The 27,571-nt window shown below is 40.9% G+C and overlaps 3 protein-coding genes across 6 annotated transcripts; 1 reads left to right on the plus strand and 2 right to left on the minus strand.

Annotated features, from left to right (window-relative positions):
* Nucleotides 1-4,663: 4,663 nt before the first annotated feature.
* On the minus strand, nt 4,664-6,338 carry LOC121840707. The gene is made up of 2 exons (XM_042305594.1): nt 5,304-6,338; nt 4,664-5,183 (listed from the first exon to the last, which is right to left on the minus strand). Exons 1-2 carry the CDS (start codon nt 6,336-6,338, stop codon nt 5,079-5,081), a joined length of 1,140 nt encoding a protein of 379 aa, XP_042161528.1. The 3' UTR covers nt 4,664-5,078.
* LOC112235714 (RPE-retinal G protein-coupled receptor) lies at nt 4,664-12,856 on the minus strand. 2 transcript variants are annotated; one of them, XR_006079839.1, is made up of 8 exons: nt 12,473-12,856; nt 11,856-12,015; nt 9,019-9,140; nt 8,331-8,484; nt 7,493-7,610; nt 6,721-6,834; nt 6,353-6,550; nt 4,664-6,232 (listed from the first exon to the last, which is right to left on the minus strand). XR_006079839.1 is itself a non-coding variant. In XM_024404195.2 (7 exons), the coding sequence occupies exons 1-7, from the start codon at nt 12,546-12,548 to the stop codon at nt 6,404-6,406; spliced, it is 891 nt and encodes a 296-aa protein (XP_024259963.1). In that variant the 5' UTR covers nt 12,549-12,856; the 3' UTR covers nt 4,664-6,403. The 2 variants fall into 2 exon arrangements, 1 of the variants encoding a protein (XP_024259963.1); XM_024404195.2 differs by having other exon boundaries at nt 4,664-6,550.
* Nucleotides 12,857-17,277: 4,421 nt separating this feature from the next.
* On the plus strand, nt 17,278-22,322 carry LOC112235716 (leucine-rich repeat, immunoglobulin-like domain and transmembrane domain-containing protein 1). Of its 3 annotated transcripts, none has more exons than XR_006079840.1 (5): nt 17,278-17,684; nt 18,308-18,771; nt 19,424-19,729; nt 20,202-21,484; nt 21,743-22,322. XR_006079840.1 is itself a non-coding variant. In XM_024404197.2 (5 exons), exons 1-4 carry the CDS (start codon nt 17,560-17,562, stop codon nt 21,278-21,280), a joined length of 1,974 nt encoding a protein of 657 aa, XP_024259965.1. In that variant the 5' UTR covers nt 17,279-17,559; the 3' UTR covers nt 21,281-21,319; nt 21,743-22,322. The 3 variants fall into 3 exon arrangements, 2 of the variants coding, with proteins under 2 accessions (XP_024259964.1, XP_024259965.1); XM_024404197.2 differs by having other exon boundaries at nt 17,279-17,684; nt 20,202-21,319; XM_024404196.2 differs by having other exon boundaries at nt 20,202-22,322.
* The last annotated feature ends 5,249 nt before the right edge of the window (nt 22,323-27,571 follow it).

Genomic DNA, 27,571 nt, shown 5'->3' on the forward strand with positions numbered 1-27,571 from the left:
AACAACATGTTGTACATGAATTACTCTATAAATACACACAATGTTGTCAAATATGTGTTAAAAGCACTGTGTATCAGAATGAGTCCTTTTGGTTTTGAAATCTCATGTGAATCCAAATGTGAAAGATTATGTTTTCAAGAGCTGCATGTAGCCACGTGTGCACATTTTGTTCGTATCCTTTACTAGTTAGTGAGTTATTATCCCAGTTAAAAATGATTTGTAGTCAGCAATAGGGGAGTGATTTCTTTCAAGACATCTTTGAAAACCAAGTCAGGTAAAGAGCTTTTTTTTATGTTTTAAAGGGGCAGTGTTATATTTTGAGACAGGCTTGAATAAGCTAAATAGCCAATAGGCAGAGAGAAGCATAATGTGTCTGATTCTCTGTAATTATGGTATGGGAATAATAATGCATTTAATTTTGGAACGTGGTTTCTTGCATTAAACTACACAACAACATTTTCAGTCACCTCCTTGTCTGAAGGTTAAGTTGATAAACAGATTAAGTCTCATGGAATGTGGGCCTACATTGAACACCAAACTTTGGCTGTTACTGTCAGCTGAATACTAGGACAGCTATTTCCATGTTAAAATGTTATGGGATGCATTTTATCCATTGTTTTTGATGGTAGGCCACTCTGGTAGGCCTACATTATGATCAAATAGTCACTGTAGGCTACTTGGCCACTGTTAAACCTGTAACTTAAAGCAGGTACAGCCTCAGTGTTCATAGTAAACGCACACGGGAAGTTGCACAGAATCAAGTTTGAGCTCAGCAGACCAAAAATTTGCTCAGTGCAAGGGAACATTGGCAGACACCCCTTCAAATGAGTGGGTCTGGCTATTTCAGCCACACCTGTTGCTGACAGATGTATAAAATCGAGCACACCGCCATGCAATCTCCATAGACAAACACTGGCAGTAGAATGGCCCTTACTGAAGAGCTCAGTCACTTTGTGGCACCTTCATAGGACGCCACCTTTCCAACAAGTCAGTTTGTCAAATGTCTCCCCTCTAGAGTTTCCCCGGTCAACTGTAAGTGCTGTTATTGTGAAGTGGAAACGTCTAGGAGCAACAACAGCTCAGCCCTGAAGTGGTAGGCCATTCAAGCTCACAGAACAGGAAATGCTGAAGCGCGTAAAAATCGTCTGTCCTCGGGTTGCAACACTCACTGCCGAGTTCCAAACTGCCTCTGGAAGCAACGTCAGCACAAGAACTGTTCGTCGGGAGCTTTATGAAATGGGTTTCCATGGTGAAGCAGCCAAAGATCACCATGCGCAATGCCAAGCGTCAGCTGGAGTGGTGTAAAGCTCGCCACCTTTGGACTCTGGAGTGACGAATCACGCTTCACCATCTGGCAGTCCGACGGAAGAATCTGAGCACGCTATCTGCCAGAATGCATCGTGCCAACTGTAAAATTTGGAATAATGGTTTGGGCTGTTTTTCATGGTTCAGGCCCCTTAGTTCCAGTGAAGGGAAATCTTAACACTACAGCATACAATGAATGACATTCTACACGCCTCCCAGCTAATGGTATCAAGTTCTACTGTAGCCAAATGTGGGACACTATATAGTGAATAGCATGCCATGTCAGAAACAGGAAATTTGAATTATGGGTGAATTACAATGAATGGACATTTTTGAAGGTGTTGATACTTTTTTATTACTTTACACACCTTTTTAAACCTTGAAATACACTATACGTTTGCATTTCCTGTTGTGCAGGAAATTTCCTGCAACATCCGAGTGATCAAATTAAGATCCTACATCTGTAGTTAGCATTGTGTACTGTACCAGGCAGTTACCAATTGTGTTTGAGTTCTTCGAAGTATGTTAATGTCAGTTCATGAACCCCTCAGACTTCATACGCATCCCAAATGGCCTCCTATTCCCTACCAAAAGTAGTGCTCTACATAGGGAATAGGGGACCATTTAGGGTATAATATAGAGTGCCATTTTGGACACTTCCAACACATTGTTTAGTTTGGCGTACCATCTCATCTGTTAAATAGATTATGCTGTATCTAGTACTGAGCGATTAGTCCTTTTTGAGGTCGGTTCAGTTTCGATTCGATTATTAAAAAAAGAATCACGTTTTTCAATTTCTTTCATAAAAAATTCTAAATGTGCTATGCATTATGTGGGTTGAATGCTGTAACACAGAATAAAACAATTAACAGCAGTCACATTACTTTAAATCTCTTAAAGGAACCAACCCTTTTTTTCAACAAATGTGTTTTATTTGATGACTTTATTATTTAATTCCAAGTCAACATCTCATCTCTATAGAGTTACTAGAGTTACTGCCTATGCTGTTTGACAAAATCACTATTTTAGTATTTTTTCAAATATGGTAAATATGGCATACTTTTATGACTGCTGAATATCTAAAATCATGTATTTTCAGGCTCGCTAAACTTTCTATTCCTCGATCGGTGCTTTTCTCTCTTCTCTCAGCGGGCGCGCAATGGATTATAGTCATTGTAGTTAATTACCAAGTTTTCTGCGGTAAACTATGTACAATGTTGGCCTGGTGGAAATTACAACTCCCTACTACATCTCACAGTTCAGGATTGATCTAATTTATCTCTACATTTAGAAAAAAACTCCACATCTAGCTAAAAAAATAAAACATTTAGTTGATTTATCCAGTTGGCATTCTGTCATTTCCACCAATTCTGCTCTCACTAAAAATGATCTCAGAACTGTATTTTGTATACATTTCAGGAAAATACAAGACGTTGCCCAATTTGTATAAAAATAAATGTGTTGGTTACATCATTCTGTCAACCCTCCTAAAACATACTGTAATGATGGTGTGTAGTAAGCACTTTCTTAGAGTACTGTAACATCCAGGTCCCTTTTTATTGGTCAACAGGGTTCTCTGAACCTGACAAACTATAACATCCAGGTCCCTTTTTATTGGTCAACAGGGTTCTCTGAACCGGACAAACTATAACATCCAGGTCCCTTTTTATTGGTCAACAGGGTTCTCTGAACCTGCCAAGATGTAACATCCAGGACCCTTTTTATTGGTCAACAGGGTTCTCTGAACCTGACAAACTATAACATCCAGGTCCCTTTTTATTGGTCAACATGGTTCTCTGAACCTGACAAACTATAACATCCAGGTCCCTTTTTATTGGTCAACATGGTTCTCTGAACCTGACAAACTATAACATCCAGGTCCCTTTTTATTGGTCAACATGGTTCTCTGAACCTGACAAACTGTAACATCCAGGTGAGTTAGGAGAAAGCCGACTCCTCCCCCGGAGGAAGGCTGTTGTCTTTTTGCAGTTTGCGTCTCAAATGACACTCTATTCCCCACTCTGTTGTAGTGCACTATATAGGGAATAGGTGGCTATTAGGTCTTGGATCATAGTAGTGCACTATATAGGGAATAGGTTGCCATTTGCAACACCCCTGCTGATTGGGTGATGTGGCTCTGACAGGCCCTGGTGCTGTGCCACACAGGATTACTGTGACAGGCGGCTGTGTCAGGGACTTAGCTGCATTAGTTCACTCCACTCGTTAAAGGTTTATTTCAGGACTGGAGACTCCATGTTAAGCAGCTCAGACGACACAGTGACAGGCGCTGGCGCGTTACACCACTGTGTTGATGTCTGCCATGCTTACCTCACCTGGGACCAGAACACATGACTGGGAGTAGAGACAAAACTGAGAAAGACAACATTTTGCAAACAACTGCAATGGAATAGATTGACTGTTTGTTTTTTTTAACGTAAGGTTATGCATGCCGGCGTCTGCTACACAAAGATAGACGAAGTTAAAACGACACAACGGGACACAATGTGATAGTCTAAGATTATTGTTGAAACGTACAAATGCATTTAAAAAGAATATATGCACGCATGACTGTCAACCTGTCTGCTAAATGGCATATTATATTAGAACTAAAAAACAAACACATTCAAGACACCAAACATTATTAGGTTAAATCTAGTTTACTCCAGACTATATGGGGATGTAATGTAATGTAATGTAAGACTATGTAACATAGGGAGCATTGGTCATTCACAAACTTCCTCTGTGGGATTCAGTGTTTAAAGGAAGTGGTTTTCGCCACTTCCTTTAAAAAGGGATGATCCTGCTTCTTTAAGTTCTGTCTCCACAGTAAGTATCTACAGAGAATAGTTCTTCACAGAAAGATTGGTGGCTATACTGTGAAGAGGTTACATCAAGGCTTTTGTCTTCAGATTTGAAATTGAACCATGTTCCCTACATAGTGCACTAAATAGGGAATCGGGTGTAATTTGGGACACAATCCTAAAACTCCTCAGGAACCAAAAGTGACACAATAAATCTACTTGGTCAGAACAACACAACAACCTCCATAGCATGAAATGTCTTGGCTGAATAAAACCTGGGTTCAGTCACTATATGAAATCATTTCCAATACTTTATCCTGGCTCGATTGAGATTGCCTTAACTGTATACTGTAAAAAAAAAAAAGTTTAAAAAACTGTCTACCCTGCCCATCTGGCACTCCAGGCAGGTTAAAGTATTTTAAAGATTTCAAATAGTATTTGAACCCAGGTGTGGTAAGAGTATTGCTCTTTTTTGAAGCCTCATCCTTTTACAGCTGTACGGGCACAGCGGCATGCTGAGAATCACACCATTTCCAGGTAAGGACAGTGGAGTCAGATTGAAGAGCTGCTGCCTGACAGAACACCTTGCTGTATTTATTACAGTGCTGGAGGGATACATAAGGGAAACTTCTAGAAGTAAAGCTATTGGCTATAAAAAAAATATTTTTAAAATCGGCATTACATTAACATGACTAGAACCTTTAAATTTGGTCCACTTTTAAGTTGATCTCTGGTCGTATTACCTTCAAATCACTCAGCATGAACATGGCATTAAGAGCGCTGTGGTATTTGTATTACAACGTAGGTCACTGAGTGTCCTACGTCTAGTCAATCATGAGACATCCTTCAAGCTAATAGCAGGTGCCTCTCCCCAAAGTCTATTTGAATGGAGTCAGCCACCATACTGCTATTGACAAGCTACATTGGACCCATGGTTTCCCAAGCCAGCTAAATAAACCATTAACATTAAGTTCACCACCTTGTACAAATACCATTCTTCCCAATGTGAAACCTACTGCAATGAGAGTGCATGATGATGATGTTGTTTGGATATAGCATGTACCATAGAATTAGAATGTGAGAATGGAACATTCTAATTCCATGGCCTGTACAGTAGTGTAACCATAGAATTAGAATGTGAGAATGGAACATTCTAATTCCATGGCCTGTACAGTAATGTAACCATAGAATTAGAATGTGAGAATGGAACATTCTAATTCCATGGCCTGTACAGTAGTGTAACCATAGAATTAGAATGTGAGAATGGAACATTCTAATTCCATGGCCTGTACAGTAGTGTAACCATAGAATTAGAATGTGAGAATGGAACATTCTAATTCCATGGTCTGTACAGTAGTGTAACCATAGAATTAGAATGTGAGAATGGAACATTCTAATTCCATGGCCTGTACAGTAGTGTAACCATAGAATTAGAATGTGAGAATGGAACATTCTAATTCCATGGCCTGTACAGTAGTGTAACCATAGAATTAGAATGTGAGAATGGAACATTCTAATTCCATGGTCTGTACAGTAGTGTAACCGTAGAATTAGAATGTGAGAATGGAACATTCTAATTCCATGGCCTGTACAGTAGTGTAACCGTAGAATTAGAATGTGAGAATGGAACATTCTAATTACATGGCCTGTACAGTAGTGTAACCGTAGAATTAGAATGTGAGAATGGAACATTCTAATTCCATGGCCTGTACAGTAATGTAACCATAGAATTAGAATGTGAGAATGGAACATTCTAATTCCATGGCCTGTACAGTAGTGTAACCATAGAATTAGAATGTGAGAATGGAACATTCTAATTCCATGGCCTGTACAGTAGTGTAACCGTAGAATTAGAATGTGAGAATGGAACATTCTAATTCCATGGTCTGTACAGTAGTGTAACCATAGAATTAGAATGTGAGAATGGAACATTCTAATTCCATGGTCTGTACAGTAGTGTAACCATAGAATTAGAATGTGAGAATGGAACATTCTAATTCCATGGTCTGTACAGTAGTGTAACCATAGAATTAGAATGTGAGAATGGAACATTCTAATTCCATGGCCTGTACAGTAGTGTAACCGTAGAATTAGAATGTGAGAATGGAACATTCTAATTCCATGGCCTGTACAGTAGTGTAACCATAGAATTAGAATGTGAGAATGGAACATTCTAATTCCATGGTCTGTACAGTAGTGTAACCGTAGAATTAGAATGTGAGAATGGAACATTCTAATTCCATGGCCTGTACAGTAATGTAACCATAGAATTAGAATGTCAGAATGGAAAACTTCCTTTATCTTCCTTTTAACTTCACAACGACCGGCTCAGTAAACTTCTGGCCAGTCAGAAACTGCCACACCCCTCCTCTGTAGAACTCGTTCCCAAAGGAATAGAGCCACGCGTTGAAAATAGGGTTCGTTTTCGCCAAAACAGGAAGCAACTAGGAGATGAATAAAGATGTTTTCTTGTTAAAAGATTTAAATAAAACAAATCTCCATTCAAATGTCATTGAACTAAAGAATGATCAAGCACAGAGAGAAAGGAACAGAAAAAAAAAGAAAAAAAAAATAGAAGAAAAGGGAAAAAGGTAGAAGAAAAAGAACTGCTCACCATTCTCAGCTTTGGAGAGACCAGTCTGGCATTGCCAAAGCAGGCGTAGATGCACATGATTTCGTAGGGTCCCCAGCAGAACAACAGAACCCTCAGTGGTATGCTGGTGTTCCACTGGAATACAAGGACAGTCAATAAAGTTGTATTGAATGGGACTTTTAAGGGTTAGAGCTATCTGGAATCCATGGGATGTCCCTACCATAAATGCTAACCCCTACACTTACTTTAATCCTGTTTAGACTTTTCTGGCTTTTGAAGTCACACAATAACATATCAAAATCACATAATGTATAAAAGAGCAGAACATAGTGACTGTTATATTCCCCCACACAGAACAGAGTGACTTATGTACCCCCACACAGAACAGAGTGACTTATGTACCCCCACACAGAACAGAGTGACTTATATACCCCCACACAGAACATAGTGACAATGGAAACAGGATGCACCTGAGCTCACTTTAGAGTCTCATAGCAAAGGGTCTGAATACTTATAAGGTATTTCTGTTTTTTATTTATTTGCAAAAATGTCTAAAAAAATTTTTTTGCTTTGTGGGGTATTTGTGTGTATTTTTTCTCATCTATTTTAGAATAAGGCTGTAATGTATCAAAATGTGGAAAAAGTCAAGGGGGTCTGAATACCTTCCCGAATGCCCTGTATATTGAGAAGTATGTTTTTCTGGCCAAAGATGAATGGTATATTTATAATGTGTTGTAATGTTCCAAAGAACATTCACATGTTCTAACGGTAGAATGTTGGAGGGTTTATTTACCCTGTGCTTGTGGATCTTCTTGAAGTATGCGTGAATGGCGTCGTAGTTGGACTTCATGACATAAGCAGGGAAGATGAGGTAGAAGACCGTCAGGGCCCCCATATAGGTAATGTAGTCCCTGTTGAATAGAGATGAACACGGACGGTATAACGACATACTCTGTATAATACAGTGTATCTTTAAACATGGGGTATCCTCACTTGTCTAGGTTTGCTAAATTCTGGTAATTTTCCCAAAATTCCCCGGTTTTCCAGAAATCCTAGAGGATTCCGCAGTTCCTGATTTATTCCCTCCTGATTCCGGGAATCTTCCAACTGGGACTTATGGAAAACCTTGGAATGTTGTAACCATAGTCAGCGGGAGACATTGCTAGACAGCATTGTTTTTATTGTCCGAAATGAATAATCCCAATCCATTAGAGATTTTTGGAAATGCTCATTCTGTGTTTGAAATGCTGGATGTTTTCAACTGGGGTAAAGAGCCTACTTTTGAGGTAATCTGCTTGGTTGTTTTAAATCCCAGTTTATGTTATTCCATTGTTTACATTTGACTAAGCAAAACAGTGATGCAAACAGCTGGTTTAGACAGAAGGGTATTTGGGAGTCAATCTTTAGACTTTGTAAAGTCTTTGTGGAGTCTCTGGTTGAAACATCAACACGTGTAGAGGTAACAGTGTGCGAGGAAGTTGTTGTTTTACAATAAATTACCGTCAGGTCTGGAATTCCCTGCCCCACAGATGAGAGAGAACATGATGCGCACATTTCATTTTCTGACTGTAAGTCGCTCTGGATAAGATTGTCTGCTAAATAACCTACATTTTAATATAAACGTAGCCTACATGTCTCCTTTGGTGTAGTCTAGTGTGCAGCAGGTCCTCATGGGCTCAAAGTCATAAACTCCCCAACCAATCAGAGGGACGGCCGCCCAGATGATGGCCAACCCCCAGATAATGATTGAAATAGTCCAGGCCGTGCTCCAAAACAGCTTCTGACCTGGAACATAATAAAGTTATGTTTATTGGAATTTGCAAGAGTATGTTTGTAGCTTTGTAGATGTATATAGTACATCAATAAATAAAATGTTTAATAAATCAATAACGCTATAGTAAATGACATGAACACATACGGGGAAAGGGCAAAGGGGGATACCTAGTCAGTACAACTGAATGCATTCAACTGAAATGTGTCTTCCGCATTTGAGGATGCATGGCTTTCGACCTTCGTCTCTCCCGAGCCCGTACGGGAGTTGTAGCGATGAGACAAGATAGTAATTACTAACAATTGGATACCACAAAATTAGGGAGAAAAAGGGGGTAAAATTGTAAAAAAAGAAAAAAAAGAAATGTGTCTTCTGAATTTAACCCAACCTCTCTGAATCAGAGGTGCGGGGAGGGGGCACCCGGGAAACAGAGGGTTAACTGCCTTGCTAAGGGGCAGAACGACATATTCTTACCTTGTCAGCTCGGTTACTGGCCCAACGCTCTAACCACTAGGCTACCTGCCGCCGTACAGTAGGATTCTACTCACTGGTCACATATTGGTGATATCTGTCCCAGGCGATGGTAGCCAGGAAACTGATAGAGGCCAGAACTGCTGTCATCCCCATGAAGGCGTGGTTGCTACATCCGTCTTGGCCCCAGGGCCAGTGTCTAGGGTGACGAGAAGAGAGGAGCACATTTAGGCTGCGTTTACACAGGCAGCCCAATTCCGATATTTTGCCTGATTATTTACAAAAGATCGATCTGATTGGTCAAAAAAAAATCAATTATTGACAAAATATCAGAATTGGGCTACCTGTCTAAACACAGCCTTAGTGTTTTTATTCCCATCAGGCATAAACATGGTGACTCATATTGCTGCAAATTGTTATATCAAATACACCTACAGTTGAACTATGAAATCAGGATCACATACATTAACAACTGTTCAACATTACAGTTACGGGCGATTCCTCTCGTAACAAAAGAAGACCATGATTTTAGGGGATTTTTACATAATTTAATCCATAGAAGGTTCCTTTTGGAGGTTGGATTCTTGATATATATTTGACATTTGTATCTTAAAGAATAATTGAGAAATAATTAATTGAAATGTTAATATTTGTGACATTTTGGCCTTACCCTTTCCTCCCTTAAGACTCCATATTGTTTCATCTGTAGATGAAAATCGGTGTCATATGAAACTTTGCTGCTTGTTCTTGTTCTGCTTGTTATAAAGTACATTAATTTGTCAATATTGAAAAATATAAATACATTAAATACATTATTTTTTAAAATATAGTTTTTTTGCATAATAACAGGCATATCAAAGTTCCACCGTGGACTCCCTGATACTTTTAGAGTTATGATCCAATTAGTACGCATTACCAACAGGGTGAAACGGAAAATTTATTTTTTTAAATTGTCACCCTCTACTGGTGATTTGCAGGATGTGAAATTATACAAATAAAAGGAGGGCTGTGATTGGTCACATTGCCTACTCTACTATTTTCTCTGAATAAAATGGGTCATAACTTTAAAACCAGCAGAGATCCCTCTGGAACGTATATATGCCCGTAGAGTATATGATCGTAGAGTATATGCCCGTAGAGTATATGATCGTAGAGTATATGCCCGTAGAGTATATGATCGTAGAGTATATGCCCGTAGAGTATATGATCGTAGAGTATATGACCGTAGAGTATATGATCGTAGAGTATATGATGTATATCGTAGAGTATATGATCGTAGAGTATATGATCGTAGAGTATATGATCGTAGAGTATATGATAGAGTATATCGTAGAGTATATGATCGTAGAGTATATGCCCGTAGAGTATATGATCGTAGAGTATATGATCGTAGAGTATATGCCCGTAGAGTATATGATCGTAGAGTATATGATCGTAGAGTATATGCCCGTAGAGTATATGATCGTAGAGTATATGATCGTAGAGTATATGCCCGTAGAGTATATGCCCGTAGAGTATATGATCGTAGAGTATATGATCGTAGAGTATATGCCCGTAGAGTATATGCCCGTAGAGTATATGATCGTAGAGTATATGATCGTAGAGTATATGATCGTAGAGTATATGATCGTAGAGTATATGCCCGTAGAGTATATGATCGTAGAGTATATGATCGTAGAGTATATGATCGTAGAGTATATGATCGTAGAGTATATGATCGTAGAGTATATGATCGTAGAGTATATGATGTATATGCCCGTAGAGTATATGATCGTAGAGTATATGCCCGTATATGAGAGTATATGATCGTAGAGTATATGCCCGTAGAGTATATGATCGTAGAGTATATGCCCGTAGAGTATATGATCGTAGAGTATATGATCGTAGAGTATATGATCGTAGAGTATATGATCGTAGAGTATATGATCGTAGAGTATATGATCGTAGAGTATATGATCGTAGAGTATATGATCGTAGAGTATATGATCGTAGAGTATATGCCCGTAGAGTATATGCCCGTAGAGTATATGCCCGTAGAGTATATGATCGTAGAGTATATGATCGTAGAGTATATGATCGTAGAGTATATGATCGTAGAGTATATGATCGTAGAGTATATGATCGTAGAGTATATGATCGTAGAGTATATGCCCGTAGAGTATATGCCCGTATATGAGAGTATATGCCCGTAGAGTATATGATCGTAGAGTATATGCCCGTAGAGTATATGCCCGTAGAGTATATGATCGTAGAGTATATGATCGTAGAGTATATGCCCGTAGAGTATATGATCGTAGAGTATATGATCGTAGAGTATATGATCGTAGAGTATATGATCGTAGAGTATATGATGTTCAACATTATGTTGAACAATTTGCCCTAACCAACATTTCTATATTTTTCAATAATTATAAAATATGTTTTTGAAATCAAAATACTACTCATATTAGAGAACAAGTAGAAAAGCTACATTTGACACCCATTTTGTTGGTGTCTTAAAGGAGACCTGGGTCAGGCCAAAATGTCACAAATTTTCAAACTTCATAAAAATAAAAAAATATCAATTATGCTTGAAGATACAAATGTCAGATACATGTCAACAATGCTTCCTCCAAATGACCCAAATATGGATTACATTTAATGAAAATCTTTAAAACATGAGTCATTTTTTCCCTAGTTTCGTGAGGAATCACCCTTTTGTGTAGTATAGCATATATCCATTATAGCTACTCAGAAATACATGATATGTGTGCCTTACTCGAATGCCTCTCTAGAAAGGATGTCAGCACAAATCATTCTGTAAACCACTTTTAGATCAATGCATAAACGCATGTTTTGCAACAACTATTGTACAAATAAATTAGGCAACCTCCAAAGGAGTTAATGCAGTGTCAGAGGACAAAAAATATCATACCTATAAAATAAACTGGCGTAAGCAGCGATCAGGCCGTTTAAATTGAGCATAATGTCAGCCACAGCAAGGTTAAACACAAGAAAATTACTGGGAGTTCGCATTTGCTTTACGCTAATATAGGCCAATATTGAAATGGCGTTGAGGAAGAATCCAAGAAGACCTAAAACACACACAGGAAAGAAAGAAATCATCAAGGGAAACAACTTGTGATAGATGCCATGATATAAACAGACTGAATGGAGGTTTAACATTTCAGTTAAGTTACACGTATTGGATATGTCCGAAATTGTTGAATTTTAAGCACACATACTTTTATTTCACTTTCACATTTCAACCTTACAAAACCTTATCTTACAATTACAGCACATAATATCAATTATCACATTGACATTCATGGTTGATTTGAAGTTGCCAAATTGCTGTAATTACTTGAAGAATCTTCAAAGCATTTCTCGGGCCAAATCATTTTTGTTTTGTCCGACTTTAAATTCTTTAGGTCTATCCATTTAAGATCCCTTTAAAAGCCCACAGGGCTCCATCCTCTGGCAGCCGTTTCTCTAGTGCAAATAAATAAAAACTTTCGTTTCAACATATTTGGCATAAAATATTTCACTTACCCCCAACAAGAAGAGCTGAACCGAATGCAAACATGTCAAAATCGGAGAATCCCTCCGGTAATGTGTATGCTGCCATTTTTTAATGGCTACTATAATTGTCGGGACACTACAGATAATTCCTCTACGTTTATTTTCGCTTCTAAAAGTGCCAGAGGTTTCTAAGACTGAACTCCTTATAAACGCTCTTTCACGTGAAAAGACATTCAAGGACTTATCTCAAGAAAAAACCTTACCAATCCCTACAGGAATGTTCTAATTAGAGGTACAATGATAATGATAGAGTATGCTACACATTGGATATGAACTATTTTCTTCTTTTTACGAAAATATATTTTTCTTTGTGTTCATTTGAAGTGGTTTCTGCGCACATAGTGCGCATGCGCAGCTCGCTGATCTATAAAACAACTGATAAGGAGCCCGCCTATCTCACATTATAGGCTACTTCTGACCAGTGGTAGTCACTGAACTCTAAACCCACAGATCATGCTTTATCCTTTGTAGGCTAAACATTATATGGTACATGACAATGAAGGATATCTCTCATAGGACGGCGCACAAATCGCCCAGTGTCGTCCTGGTTAGGGTTTGGCCAGTGTAAGGCCGCCATTGTAAATAAGAATTTGTTCTTAACTGACTTGCCTAGTTAAATCAAGTTTAAATAACATATAAATATATATTTAGATAGGTAGGCCTACAGATGTAGGATCTTAGTTTGAGCCAGTTTGCTATGGCAGGAAAATGATCCAGCATCAACAGGAAACGTGAATTATTATGTGGATTATAATTAATGGATATTTTTGATTCATTTTTTCGATAGGGCTAATCAAGTCTGACATTTTAAAGTATAAATTACAAACTTTAGAAGCCTTTTTAAACCTTGAATACGCTACAAGTTAGAATTTCCTCTATGCAGGAAAATGCTCAGCAACAAAAGAGTGATCAAATTAAGATCCTACAATTACGATCCTACCTGCTACCTTCACCATCCATGACATCATAAACATAGACCTACAGTAACTTTAAGTGCTAGCTGGAAGCTGACAAAGCATATTGAGTTATAAATTCAATTTCAATATGTATATATATATATATGGGTCAAAGCATTAGATGGCATTATGACTAGGCTCTATGAGTTGGTATGTGATACATTAGCTCAGTTTCATCCTTCATCCATAGATCCCAAAGCCTTGGATAGCCTAGAGATGGTCCCAGGGTCATACTTCATCAGTAGAGCCCAAAGCCTTGGATAGCCTAGAGATGGTCCCAGGGTCATACTTCATCCATAGATCCCAAAGCCGTGGATAGCCTAGAGATGGCCCCAGGTTCATACTTCATCCGTAGATCCCAAAGCCTTGGATAGCCTAGAGATGGTCCCAGGGTCATACTTCATCAGTAGAGCCCAAAGCATTGGATAGCCTAGAGATGGTCCTAATGTACTGTAACAACAGTAAAGACTTAAACAATAGAGCTTGCTGGTGTCCCAAATGGCACCCTATTCCCTATTTACTGCACTACTCTTGACCAGAGACCAGGACCAGTAGTTCACTACTCTTGACCAGCGACCAGGACCAGTAGTTCACTACTCTTGACCAGAGACCAGGACCAGTAGTTCACTACTCTTGACCAGCGACCAGGACCAGTAGTTCACTACTCTTGACCAGCGACCAGGACCAGTAGTTCACTACTCTTGACCAGAGACCAGGACCCGTAGTTCACTACTCTTGACCAGAGACCAGGACCAGTAGTTCACTACTCTTGACCAGCGACCAGGACCAGTAGTTCACTACTCTTGACCAGAGCTTGACCAGAAACCAGGACCAGTAGTTCACTACTCTTGACCAGAGACCAGGACCAGTAGTTCACTACTCTTGACCAGAGACCAGGACCAGTAGTTCACTACTCTTGACCAGCGACCAGGACCAGTAGTTCACTACTCTTGACCAGCGACCAGGACCAGTAGTTCACTACTCTTGACCAGAGACCAGGACCCGTAGTTCACTACTCTTGACCAGAGACCAGGACCAGTAGTTCACTACTCTTGACCAGCGACCAGGACCAGTAGTTCACTACTCTTGACCAGAGCTTGACCAGAAACCAGGACCAGTAGTTCACTACTCTTGACCAGAGACCAGGACCAGTAGTTCACTACTCTTGACCAGCGACCAGGACCAGTAGTTCACTACTCTTGACCAGAGCTTGACCAGAAACCAGGACCAGTAGTTCACTACTCTTGACCAGCGACCAGGACCAGTAGTTCACTACTCTTGACCAGCGACCAGGACCAGTAGTTCACTACTCTTGACCAGCGACCAGGACCAGTAGTTCACTACTCTTGACCAGCGACCAGGACCAGTAGTTCACTACTCTTGACCAGAGACCAGGACCAGTAGTTCACTACTCTTGACCAGCGACCAGGACCAGTAGTTCACTACTCTTGACCAGCGACCAGGACCAGTAGTTCACTACTCTTGACCAGCGACCAGGACCAGTAGTTCACTACTCTTGACCAGAGACCAGGACCAGTAGTTCACTACATAGGGAATAGGGTAGAATTTGAATCCCACTTAAACTGGATGAATAATATTACATTGTAATCAAAGACCCCACCTTTTATGGAACGAGAAACAACACCCACAGATTCCGATATGGATTTTAATCAATTCTACCGCTAGTGTAGTGTGCCTGTGTTGCCTATTGGGACATAGTTCATTTCACCTACCGTTATAATCTGTTGATGTAGCAATAAAACAAAGATTGCACTGTTGATGTAAGTCCAGCTGCCTTAGTTTGGACTTTAGACATTTGAATAACACACAATTGTTTAACATTTCAAAACTCAACTCATTCCTCAATCTGTCAGCCCCTTAGACTGTAGTTTATTACTAAAGCAGAAGGCAGCCCTCTTTATAAATACTCATGCACATTACTTAGGACACACACACACACACACAACCTAGAGCCCAGATAATACATGCAAGTGGAGGAGGTTTTTTTCATGTGCTAGAAAACCCCTCCAGAATGAAAGTGGGTTTAAGATGTATTAATAAGGGCCATAGATAGATGACTGGATTAAAGACACATAGTTGTTTGGGGGCTGGGATTTGCCTCCTGGTCGCAAATTCGCTTGAAATCTTTAAAGCTTTTGTCTGCACCTGGCTGTTTATGGGCCGGTCCCAAACCGCACCCTATTCCCTATATAGTGCATTACTACCCTATGGGCCCTGGTCAAAAGTAGTGCACTATATAGGGGATAGGGTGCCATTTCGGGATGCATTTTACATCAGTGTCTGAATAGAGACCAGGGACAGACTGTGTACTCACACTAAGCCACTCTCACAGATGGAAAGTGTGTCATGAGGAGGGATCAGTAGTTTTGCAGACTAATAGATGTCCAGACCTACAGGAACAAGGGGCTATAAACATGAAATGGATGAAGAAGCATAGTCATAGGATGTTGAAACCGTCAGAAGCTCTTGTGTAGAACGCTTACTCTGACTCTAGAACCCTGACTCTGACTCTAGAACCCTGACGTTGACTCTAGAACCCTGACTCTGACTCTAGAACCCTGACTCTGACTCTAGAACCCTGACGTTGACTCTAGAACTCTTACTCTGACTCTAGAACCCTGACTCAGACTCTAGAACCCTGACTCAGACTCTAGAACTCTTACTCTGACTCTAGAACCCTGACGTTGACTCTAGAACTCTTACTCTGACTCTAGAACCCTGACTTTCGACTAGAACTCTGACTCTAGAACCCTGACTCTGACTCTAGAACCCTGACGTTGACTCTAGAACTCTGACTCTGACTCTAGAATCCTGACGTTGACTCTAGAACTCTTACTCTGACTCTAGAACCCTGACTCTGACTCTAGAACACTGACTTTGACTCTAGAACGCTTACTCTGACTCTAGAACCCTGACTCTGACTCTAGAACCCTGACTCTGACTCTAGAACTCTTACTCTGACTCTAGAACCCTGACTTTGACTCTATAACTCTTACTCTGACTCTGACTCTAGAACCACGACTCTGACTCTAAAACCCTGACCCTGACTCACCAAAATATACAGGTTAAGAAAGTTTACAAATCAAATGGATGGTTTGTTTTCTATTACTCTTAGCTGCCATCTAGTGGTGCGTTCCATGTTATGTAGGGTCCCACTGGGGTCTAGAACACTGTACCCCACAGTGCATTGGGGGAAAGGAGGCTGCTACTGGTATGGGTTTGGATAATACTGGTGGATATCTTTCATTGGTGTGACTTTGTTAATAGATATTTAGCCTGAAAATACTGCACAAAGTTTCAAAAATGTAAGAAATAATAAGTTCTATGTCAAAATCATGGTATGCAACCTTTTAATGACAGACTATGGTAATAGTTATGTTTGAAAAAATAATAGCTCCTTTTGCACTTACCTTATATTGTCACATTCAAGAAAATGCATACAGTGCTTCTATAAAAGTAAATGAACCACCAAAACTAATGGTCCCCTCCCATCTCTATAATAAACCCCAACTATAGAGAAGTGTTTTACTCTGCATATAAACTAATGGTCCCCTCCCATCTCTATAATAAACCCCAACTATAGAGAAGTGTTTTACTCTGCATTTAGACTGATGGTCCCCTCCCATCTCTATAATAAACCCCAACTATAGAGAAGTGTTTTACTCTGCATTTAGACTGATGGTCCCCTCCCATCTCTATAATAAACCCCAACTATAGAGAAGTGTTTTACTCTGCATTTAGACTGATGGTAGACTGATGGTCCCCTCCCATCTCTATAATAAACCCCAACTATAGAGAAGTGTTTTTAATCTGCATATAAAAATAAGCAAACCTACACAGCTCGTTAATGAACTGCCAGGAGGCAATACTCGCGTAAATGAAAATAACCCAATTCCTCTCCACTAATCCCTCCGTTCTTTTTATCTCAGGCTTCGGGAACGACGTTCAGACCAATATGGGATACTGAGATAGCAGGACACACACATGATGCATCGCAGGCTCGGGAAGAACAAAATAAACAGTACTTTAAAAAAAAATCTAACTATCTTCTATATTTGATAGTGAAGTTTCGGAGAGAAAATGGTTCAAGGTTTTAGTCTGTGTTTCTGCTTGGCATTACTTTACCTCGGACGGTGTGTATGCAGCACGTGTCCGTTTCAATGTAGCTGTTTCTTTCACAAACTATCGGACGGATCCAAAGCAAGGTAAGACCAATGCAATTATTACAACTAATTAAAATCTTCATGTCAACAACTTCTATATGTTTTTGTCTGTTGTGTGCTACAGGGGCGGAATATGCAGGTAAAATCAGCTCTTTTTTTGTTTATATAGGTCTGGGGATTCATTTGCGCTGCTCTAATCCCTTTTCATTTTAACTAGGCAAATCAGTTAAGAACTAATTCTTATTTACAATGACAGTGGGATAATTGCCTTGTTCTGGGACAGAATGACAGATTTTTAACCTTGGGATTCGAAGGGTTTCGATCCAGCAACCTTTTGGTTACTGGCTCAACACACTCGGCTATCTACCGCTCTTCGTTGATCCTGGTGTATTCACCACGTTTAGACCCAGAGGAATAAAATAAGCGAAAAAAAACGAACGATTAAAAACAGATATAAAATAAATAAATATTTAGTGTGATTTCTTTGTTTGTTGTTGTTGTTGTATGCATTAATTGTCAAGCTATCCTATGTCATGAACACATACAAGGCCATGGTTAATTGAGTCAACCTTGTAATACGGTTGAATTATCTAAATAAACCTGTTATAATGGGTTATACAGTGACATTCACTAACCTGTGTTTACCTTTCTTTCCATCGATCTAGGAGTGTCCTTTGCAATGACCCAGAGATCACTCTGATCCCACCCAACTTTCCTACAGACACCTCGAAACTGCGGATCGAGAAGACTGCCATCACAAGGATCTCCAGCGAAACCTTTCACTACCTCAACAGTTTGGAATTGCTCTGCATGTCTTTCAACTCTCTGAACTCTTTGAATGTAGACAGCTTCCGTGGCCTGAGAAGTCTGGATGAGCTGAGACTGGAAGGGAACGCTCTCATCTCTTTCCCCTGGGAATCTCTGACTGATATGCCCGACCTGAGGCTACTGGACTTGCATAATAATAAGATATCGTCGATCCCGGCCGAGGCGGCCATCTATATCAAGAACCTGACCTACCTGGACTTATCTAGCAACAGCCTAGTCACAGTTCCTCCTGAGGTTCTCTTTACGTGGTTATCTGTGAAACCATCTCAAGGAGATGGGGAAAGTTCCAAATATATTCTAGGTAAGGATCTAAACAACCAATTAAGCAATTAATTAATCAATCAATTCCAATTAAAGCTATCTTTATTTACCTAGAGGGAATCCCATTTGGTTTGCAAGCCTTAAATGACATGAAATTGATACACAGGGAAAGGTTGTTTTTTTAAACGCTATCTACAACATTTCTTGTCAAGGTGTTTTTATCCCAACATGCATTCCATGAGTACCTTTGGTGTGTTACATAGCATTACATGGACAGTTGGAGGAGACAGCATCAGCATTTGGGAGTAGTGTAAGGATTACTCTAATTATAGTAAATGTAGCCATACTGTAGTGTTAATTGTGACTACATTCACTAGTCTCACTTCAAACTAGCATGATTACTTCTACTTTCAATTACTTTTTTTTTGCTAAACTGCCATTGTAAACACATAACACATGGTCATAGTTCAGACAGAGCAAAAACGTTAAGACCAAAAAGCATATCTATCTTATCTATTGCCAGGCTAAAAGTGATGTTGTTTTTATTTTACCTTTGTTTAGTTACCATTGTTGTTACCTTACCTATTTTAGTTGAATGTACTTACTCTTAAGTCGCTCTGGATAAGAGCGTCTGCTAAACAAAACCAAAAATGTATTTCCTGGCGAAATGTTTATTTTCTTCATTGATGTAGGTCTCCATGACAACCCGTGGCTGTGCGACTGCCGGCTCTATGACGTGGTCCAGTTCCAGAAGTCTCCGTCGTCATCCGTGACTCTGATCGACACCAGGCTGCACTGCGCGGACCCAGAGAGCCTGTCGGGGGTGTCGTTCAGCGAGACGGAGCTCCGGAAGTGCCAGGAGCCCCGTGTCCACACGGCTGTGGCCCGGGTCAGGAGCTCCCTGGGGAACAACGTCCTGCTGCGCTGTGGGACAATCGGAGTCCCGGTACCAGAGCTGTCCTGGACCCGGGCAGACGGCAAACAGATGAACGGCACTGGTGAGTTCCATTGATTTATTGAGTGAATGTATTTAATGTGTAACAAATAGATTACAGGCAAGAACAAGCAGTAGCTACAGTACAGACGTAAAAAAAAAGATGGATAAAGGGTAACACAAAACAGTTAGTTTGGCTAAACCTGCTCCAGTCATGGCAGGTTGTAGCCTAGTCCCAGATCTGTTTGTGCTGTCTTGGAAACTCCCATGGTCATGTTTGGCGTAGTTGGTAAGACAGCACAAGCAGATCTGGGACCAGGGAATACATGTCTGCCTATTGCCTAAAATAAGTACGTACTTAGGAAATCTATTTTTGGCACTGTACAGTCAGAAGCTGAAATAGATTGGATTACAGATGGATGGATTTATTTCCTAGATTACAGATGGATGGATTTATTTCCTAGATTACAGATGGGTGGCCTGATTTCTTTTCACTAATTGATCCAACCACTTTTTCTTTCGTATTTCTTTGATAGTTGAGGAAGAAGTTTCAAAGGAGGGAATCATTTGGTCCATCCTGAGTGTTCGTGCTGTCTCTTACAGGGACTCTGGGAAATACATCTGCAAAGCGACCAACTTCCTGGGGACTGCAGATGCCATCATCTCCCTAGTTATCACAGACTCCTTAAAAAATGAGGAACAAGGTGGCAGCTCCAAGACTAGAAAACAAAGGGGACGGAAAACCGGTGGGTTTGGGAAAGCTGCCTACCAGGATAAACTTGTTGCAAAATACCTACCAACCACCACGGCAGCCACGCCCATCACCGAACCACTAGGCCCGGGCGGTTTTACAGGACAGTATGATATCGAGAGCTACGATATCTCCAACAGCGTGGTTGACGGACAGACGCCCGGTCCTCCCATCACGGAGACGGCGATGCAGGAAGTGGAGAAGAAGGTCCTTAGCAACCTAGCAGCCAACGCCTCTTCTTTACAGGCGCCGGCACCACCGGAGAAACGGGTGGTGCGTTCGGTGAAGATAATCGGGGACACCGACCACACCGTCTCCCTGAACTGGCGGGCCCCGGCGGCCAAGAACACCACCGAGTTCAGCGTCCTGTACGCCGTGTTCGGCGAGAGGGACATGCGGAGGATCAACGTCGCTGCGGGAAAGAACCGGATCACTATTGAGGGCCTTGTGCCAAGGACAAAGTACATCGCCTGCGTCTGCGTCAAAGGCCTGATCCCTAAAAAGGAGCAGTGTGTAATCTTCTCAACGGACGAGGCAGCCAGCGCAAGCGGCACCCAGAAGCTCATTAACGTGGTGGTGATCACCGTGGCCTGCGTGATCGCTGTCCCCCTGACACTGATCGTCTGCTGCGGGGCGCTCAAGAAGCGCTGCAAAAAGCTACTGGGGAGAAAATCCAAAGATATCCAAGAATCATATGTGACATTCGAGACCCTATCCCCGGGACAGAACCCTAAGGGGATGGAGGGGGAGTACCTTGCCAGGCAACAGCCAGACGAGTCCAACAGACTGCTCTCTGCTAGGTGCAGTGTGGACTCCGAGGCCATTTGTAGAACTGAGGGACCGCCTAACGAGTACTTTTGTTGATACCAACTGATGGCCTCAAGCCTTTAGAGGGCAGAGAAAGTATGTCCTTTCCAAGCAGAACTTAAATATTTGATACTAAGGTTTTGTATGATTTCAGCCAGTAGTTGACAATAGCATGAGTGAAACTGCTCAGAGACTGGACAGAAACAAAAGGCTAGTTGCATTGACACTCTTTCCTTTGGAAAAAAAACGTGTGGTGAATATGTGAGTTAGATAAATAAATGTTGACATAAGTGTGATTATGGGAATACAGGCAACCCTTGACCTGGTGAACTGTAATAAATAACATAAGTGTGATTATGGGAATACAGGCAACCCTTGACCTGGTGAACTGTAATAAATAAAAAAATTATATATATATTTTTTTCATAAATGATTTCTGATCTGCAAAGAAACATTTTGTATTTGTCATGCACTTTTAAGGGCAGTATTTAACTTTTCCAAAATTCCCTGGTTTTACAGAAATTCTGTGTGGAAGATTCCCAGACTCAGAATGGAATAAGGAACTCTAAATGGCCCATTCTACTAGAATACATTAAGCCCATCTTCTTAATGACGTTTTGCAAGGAGAAAGAGGAATGACAGTTATTCTGGAGTTCATCTGACAGTTATTCTGGAGTTCATCTGACAGTTATTCTGGAGTTCATCTGACAGTTATTCTGGAGTTCATCTGACAGTTATTCTGGAGTTCATCTGACAGTTATTCTGGAGTTCATCTGACAGTTATTCTGGAGTTCATCTGACAGTTATTCTGGAGTTCATCTGACAGTTATTCTGGAGTTCATCTGACAGTTATTCTGGAGTTCATCTGACAGTTATTCTGGAGTTATTATTATGTTATTTGACAAAATAAAGTATTTGTAAAGTATTGTTGAAGCAGAACTCATCTCTAGTGATATTTTATACTTTTTTTGTATTTACCATGTATGTTAATGTGCCAGCTTTACTGTCCAATCAAAGCTAACGTACTATATATTTTGTAATATGTATCTATGATCTGATGTGTATGTATAAATGTATGACTAAATAAAAACTTTTTTTTTATAAATGTTTGTCTTAAATCCTTACCTGCTCTGTAAAAGCATTTTCCTCCCAAGATACATTTTTTTTTCTTTAGGCATTTCAAATATTTAGCAAACTCCCTGACAGTAGCTAAAGCAAGGGGCTATAGCAGCACACAAGTAGACTACAAATGCATGCTGGTCCGGGCATACCGTGAGCGCTACTGGTGCGCTACTGGAGCGAAATTGGAGCGGGCGAGAAGGACGGCGCTCCAGCCTTTGGGAAACTCGCTCCACACTCCAGTCAAATTGAGCGTCCTCTCCATTCCAGCTCCACTCCCATACTCTGGTATTGGCCAATGAGAGGCTTTGAAGCCACCGATCAGCCATATTGGTACTCTTCAGAAGGTTCAACCATCCATAGGAATTACAGTTTTTTACAATCCTTTTGGCACTAATTTCAGAACCTTGTGGTCATTTTTTCAAAACTCTAGACACAAAACTCAAAACGGTCATCACTTGTAACACAGGCTGTCCAATGGTCAAAACATTGCATTGTGCATTCATATCTTTAAAGAAACCTTGCACTTGCAGAATCATTGGTTCAAATAACTAATGTATCATGAAATACCATAAGAACATTCATTTAGATCACCCACACACAACATACCGATAGTTTCACTGTGTAGTTGTTCGTACAATCATTAAATATTGTAGTACAAAATATGTGATACATGTTTCATTATGGTACTACACGTAAATACATCACTGTAAAAGGACTAGTAAAGAGAATACTACAGACACGGTGGAATCATTGAACAAAATATGACATTTATTGATGAAATACAATAAAATCACTCATAGATTTCTTTGAATCAAAGCAAAAATAATTAGCTACAAAAAAAAGAAGAAAACTGCAGTAAAACATCACCTGGCTTACTGTAAAACATCACTGCAGTGTTCCTCACCTGGCTTACTGTAAAACATCACTGCAGTGTTCCTCACCTGGCTTACTGTAAAACATCACTGCAGTGTTCCTCACCTGGCTTACTGTAAAACATCACTGCAGTGTTCCTCACCTGGCTTACTGTAAAACATCACTGCAGTGTTCCTCACCTGGCTTACTGTAAAACATCACTGCAGTGTTCCTCACCTGGCTTACTGTAAACCATCACTGCAGTGTTCCTCACCTGGCTTACTGTAAAACATCACTGCAGTGTTCCTCACCTGGCTTACTGTACATCACTGCAGTGTTCCTCACCTGGCTTACTGTAAAACATCACTGCAGTGTTCCTCACCTGGCTTACTGTAAAACATCACTGCAGTGTTCCTCACCTGGCTTACTGTAAAACATCACTGCAGTGTTCCTCACCTGGCTTACTGTAAAACATCACTGCAGTGTTCCTCACCTGGCTTACTGTAAAACATCACTGCAGTGTTCCTCACCTGGCTTACTGTAAAACATCACTGCAGTGTTCCTCACCTGGCTTACTGTAAAACATCACTGCAGTGTTCCTCACCTGGCTTACTGTAAACCATCACTGCAGTGTTCCTCACCTGGCTTACTGTAAAACATCACTGCAGTGTTCCTCACCTGGCTTACTGTAAAACATCACTGCAGTGTTCCTCACCTGGCTTACTGTACATCACTGCAGTGTTCCTCACCTGGCTTACTGTAAAACATCACTGCAGTGTTCCTCACCTGGCTTACTGTAAAACATCACTGCAGTGTTCCTCACCTGGCTTACTGTAAAACATCACTGCAGTGTTCCTCACCTGGCTTACTGTAAAACATCACTGCAGTGTTCCTCACCTGGCTTACTGTAAAACATCACTGCAGTGTTCCTCACCTGGCTTACTGTAAAACATCACTGCAGTGTTCCTCACCTGGCTTACTGTAAAACATCACTGCAGTGTTCCTCACCTGGCTTACTGTAAAACATCACTGCAGTGTTCACCTGGTTTACTCATCCTGGTTCCTCACCTGGCTTACTGTAAAACATCACTGCAGTGTTCCTTACCTGGCTTACTGTAAAACATCACTGCAGTGTTCCTCACCTGGCTTACTGTAAAACATCACTGCAGTGTTCCTCACCTGGCTTACTGTAAAACATCACTGGAGTGTTCCTCACCTGGCTTACTGTAAAAAGCAAAACAAAAGATTGATTACTGTACTTCTATATTTCCATCAACCCTGTCTTGTGGATTTGGCCAAAGGTTCTCATCCACATCACAAAGGATGTTTTCATTAGCCAAACATCTTGGGAAGAATCTTCGGGCAAATCCAGGCCTGACACCGGTCTGCCATGATGTCATTGCATGCGTCATCCATGGCCCGGAGATGGGCGGCTTGTTCGTGAGAGTGCCTACAATATACCTTCCACCTCCATGTGGAATTCCTCAATCGGGTTTTAGGTAAGGAGAGTATGGGGGTAAGTACAGGGTGGTAAATTGTGGATGGGCCTGAAACCAGGCTTGCACCATTTGAGCATGGTGGAACCTGACATTATCCCACACAATGACATAGGTCAAGCCATCAACTCTACCAACCTGATTTAGCTCATCAAGGACAGTTACATTAGAACAGCGAATCATGTGGCTGCCTGAAACTCAATATATAGAGTGTATAGAGTAGAGAGCTTTAGTTGTTGTTTGACCTTAAATTAGAACGGGCAAGAGGCATAATCTAAGATACTTTGACCGTGGCATGATTGTTGATGCCACACATGGTGATTCCAGCATGTCAGAAACAGCTGCCTTCCTGGGAGAGAGACTACAGTCTCTAGAGTTTACAGAGAATGGTGCGATAAACACAACACATTCAGTGAGCAGCAGTTCTGTGGTCAAAAACACCTTGTTAATGAGAGAGGTCAGAGGACAATGTCCAGACTCATTCAAGCTAACGGAAAGGCCACAAACGCTCAAATAACAGCTGTTTTAAACAGTGGTGTGCAGAAGGGCATCTCTTAACGTACAACACCGTGGAAAAAGTGTTAGTGTTAGAGTTTTGAAAAATTTGCATTTTGATCATTGGTTGTGAGGTTTGTGTCTGGAGTTTTGAAAAATGACATCAAGGTTCCGAAATTAGTGCCAAAGTGATTGTAAAAAAACTGTAATAGAATTCTTCAGTATTTAAATGAAATATTTCAAGGACCATTTTTGATATATATATATATATATATATATATATATATATATATTTATATGTATCTAACCTTTATTTAAGTAGTCAGTTAAAAACAAATTCTTATTTACAATGATGGCCTACCCCAGCCAAACCAGGACAACGCTGGGCCAATTGTGCCCCGCCCTATGGGACTCCCAATCACAGCCGGATGTGATACAGCCTGGTTTCAAACCAGGGTGTCTGCAGTAAACGCCAGACCACTGAACCAGGGTCTGTAGTGACACCTCTACCACTGAGATGCAGTGCCTTAGACCACTGAACCAGGGTCTGTAGTGACCCCTCTAGCACTGAGACGCAGTGCCTTAGACCACTGAACCAGGGTCTGTAGTGACCCCTCTAGCACTGAGATGCAGTGCCTTAGAGGTTTGAACCAGGGTCTGAAAAGTGACCCCTCTAGCACTGAGATGCAGTGATTGTACACCACTGAACCAGTGTCTGTATTTGACACCTCTACCACTGAGATGCAGTGCCTTAGACCGCTGAACCAGGGTCTGTAGTGACACCTCTAAAAGCACTGAGATGCAGTGCCTTAGACCCAGCCAAACCAGGGTCTGCAGTGACGCCTCTTGCACTGAGATGCAGTGCCTTAGACCGCTGAACCAGGGTCTGCAGTGACGCCTCTTGCACTGAGATGCAGTGCCTTAGACCTCTGCGCCACTCGGGAGCAAATGTATTTCATATTTTTTTGCTGTAGTGGGGACAGTGATATTGGTACTCTCTTAAAAACTATACTTTAACCCCCTAGAGTCGATATCTAGCACGGACATCTAATTAGCATAATACACAAATCCACATCAAAATCAGTCTGTTTAAGCTCGGTGGCTTCAAAACAGCGCCCCCTGTCAGTCATCTAATGTATTATATAAATAATTGGTTGCGATCAGCACCATGGATAGTGCCATTTTCCTGTCCTGCTAAGCATTCAAAATGTGATGAGTACTTTTTGGGTGTCAGGGAAAATGTATGCAGTAAAAAGCACATCATTCCTTAGGAATGTAGTGCAGTAAAAGTAAATGCTGACAAAACATACAGTGCCTTGCGAAAGTATTCGGCCCCCTTGAACTTTGCGACCTTTTGCCACATTTCAGGCTTCAAACATAAAGATATAAAACTGTATTTTTTGTGAAGAATCAACAACAAGTGGGACACAATCATGAAGTGGAACGACATTTATTGGATATTTCAAACTTTTTTAACAAATCAAAAACTGAAAAATTGGGCGTGCAAAATTATTCAGCCCCTTTACTTTCAGTGCAGCAAACTCTCTCCAGAAGTTCAATGAGGATCTCTGAATAATCCAATGTTGACCTAAATGACTAATGATGATAAATACAATCCACCTGTGTGTAATCAAGTCTCCGTATAAATGCACCTGCACTGTGATAGTCTCAGAGGTCCGTTAAAAGCGCAGAGAGCATCATGAAGAACAAGGAACACACCAGGCAGGTCCGAGATACTATTGTGAAGAAGTTTAAAGCCGGATTTGGATACAAAAAGATTTCCCAAGCTTTAAACATCCCAAGGAGCACTGTGCAAGCGATAATATTGAAATGGAAGGAGTATCAGACCACTGCAAATCTACCAAGACCTGGCCGTCCCTCTAAACTTTCAGCTCATACAAGGAGATGACTGATCAGAGATGCAGCCAAGAGGCCCATGATCACTCTGGATGAACTGCAGAGATCTACAGCTGAGGTGGGAGACTCTGTCCATAGGACAACAATCAGTCATATATTGCACAAATCTGGCCTTTATGGAAGAGTGGCAAGAAGAAAGACATTTCTTAAAGATATCCATAAAAAGTGTCGTTTAAAGTTTGCCACAAGCCACCTGGGAGACACACCAAACATGTGGAAGAAGGTGCTCTGGTCAGATGACTTTTTGGCAACAATGCAAAACGTTATGTTTGGCGTAAAAGCAACACAGCCCATCACCCTGAACACACCATCCCCACTGTCAAACATTGTGGTGGCAGCATCATGGTTTGGGCCTGCTTTTCTTCAGCAGGGACAGGGAAGATGGTTAAAATTGATGGGAAGATGGATGGAGCCAAATACAGGACCATTCTGGAAGAAAACCTGATGGAGTCTGCAAAAGACCTGA

This window comes from Oncorhynchus tshawytscha, linkage group LG24, assembly GCF_018296145.1.
Source record: "Oncorhynchus tshawytscha isolate Ot180627B linkage group LG24, Otsh_v2.0, whole genome shotgun sequence".
In the NCBI taxonomy this organism is placed as follows: domain Eukaryota; kingdom Metazoa; phylum Chordata; class Actinopteri; order Salmoniformes; family Salmonidae; genus Oncorhynchus; species Oncorhynchus tshawytscha.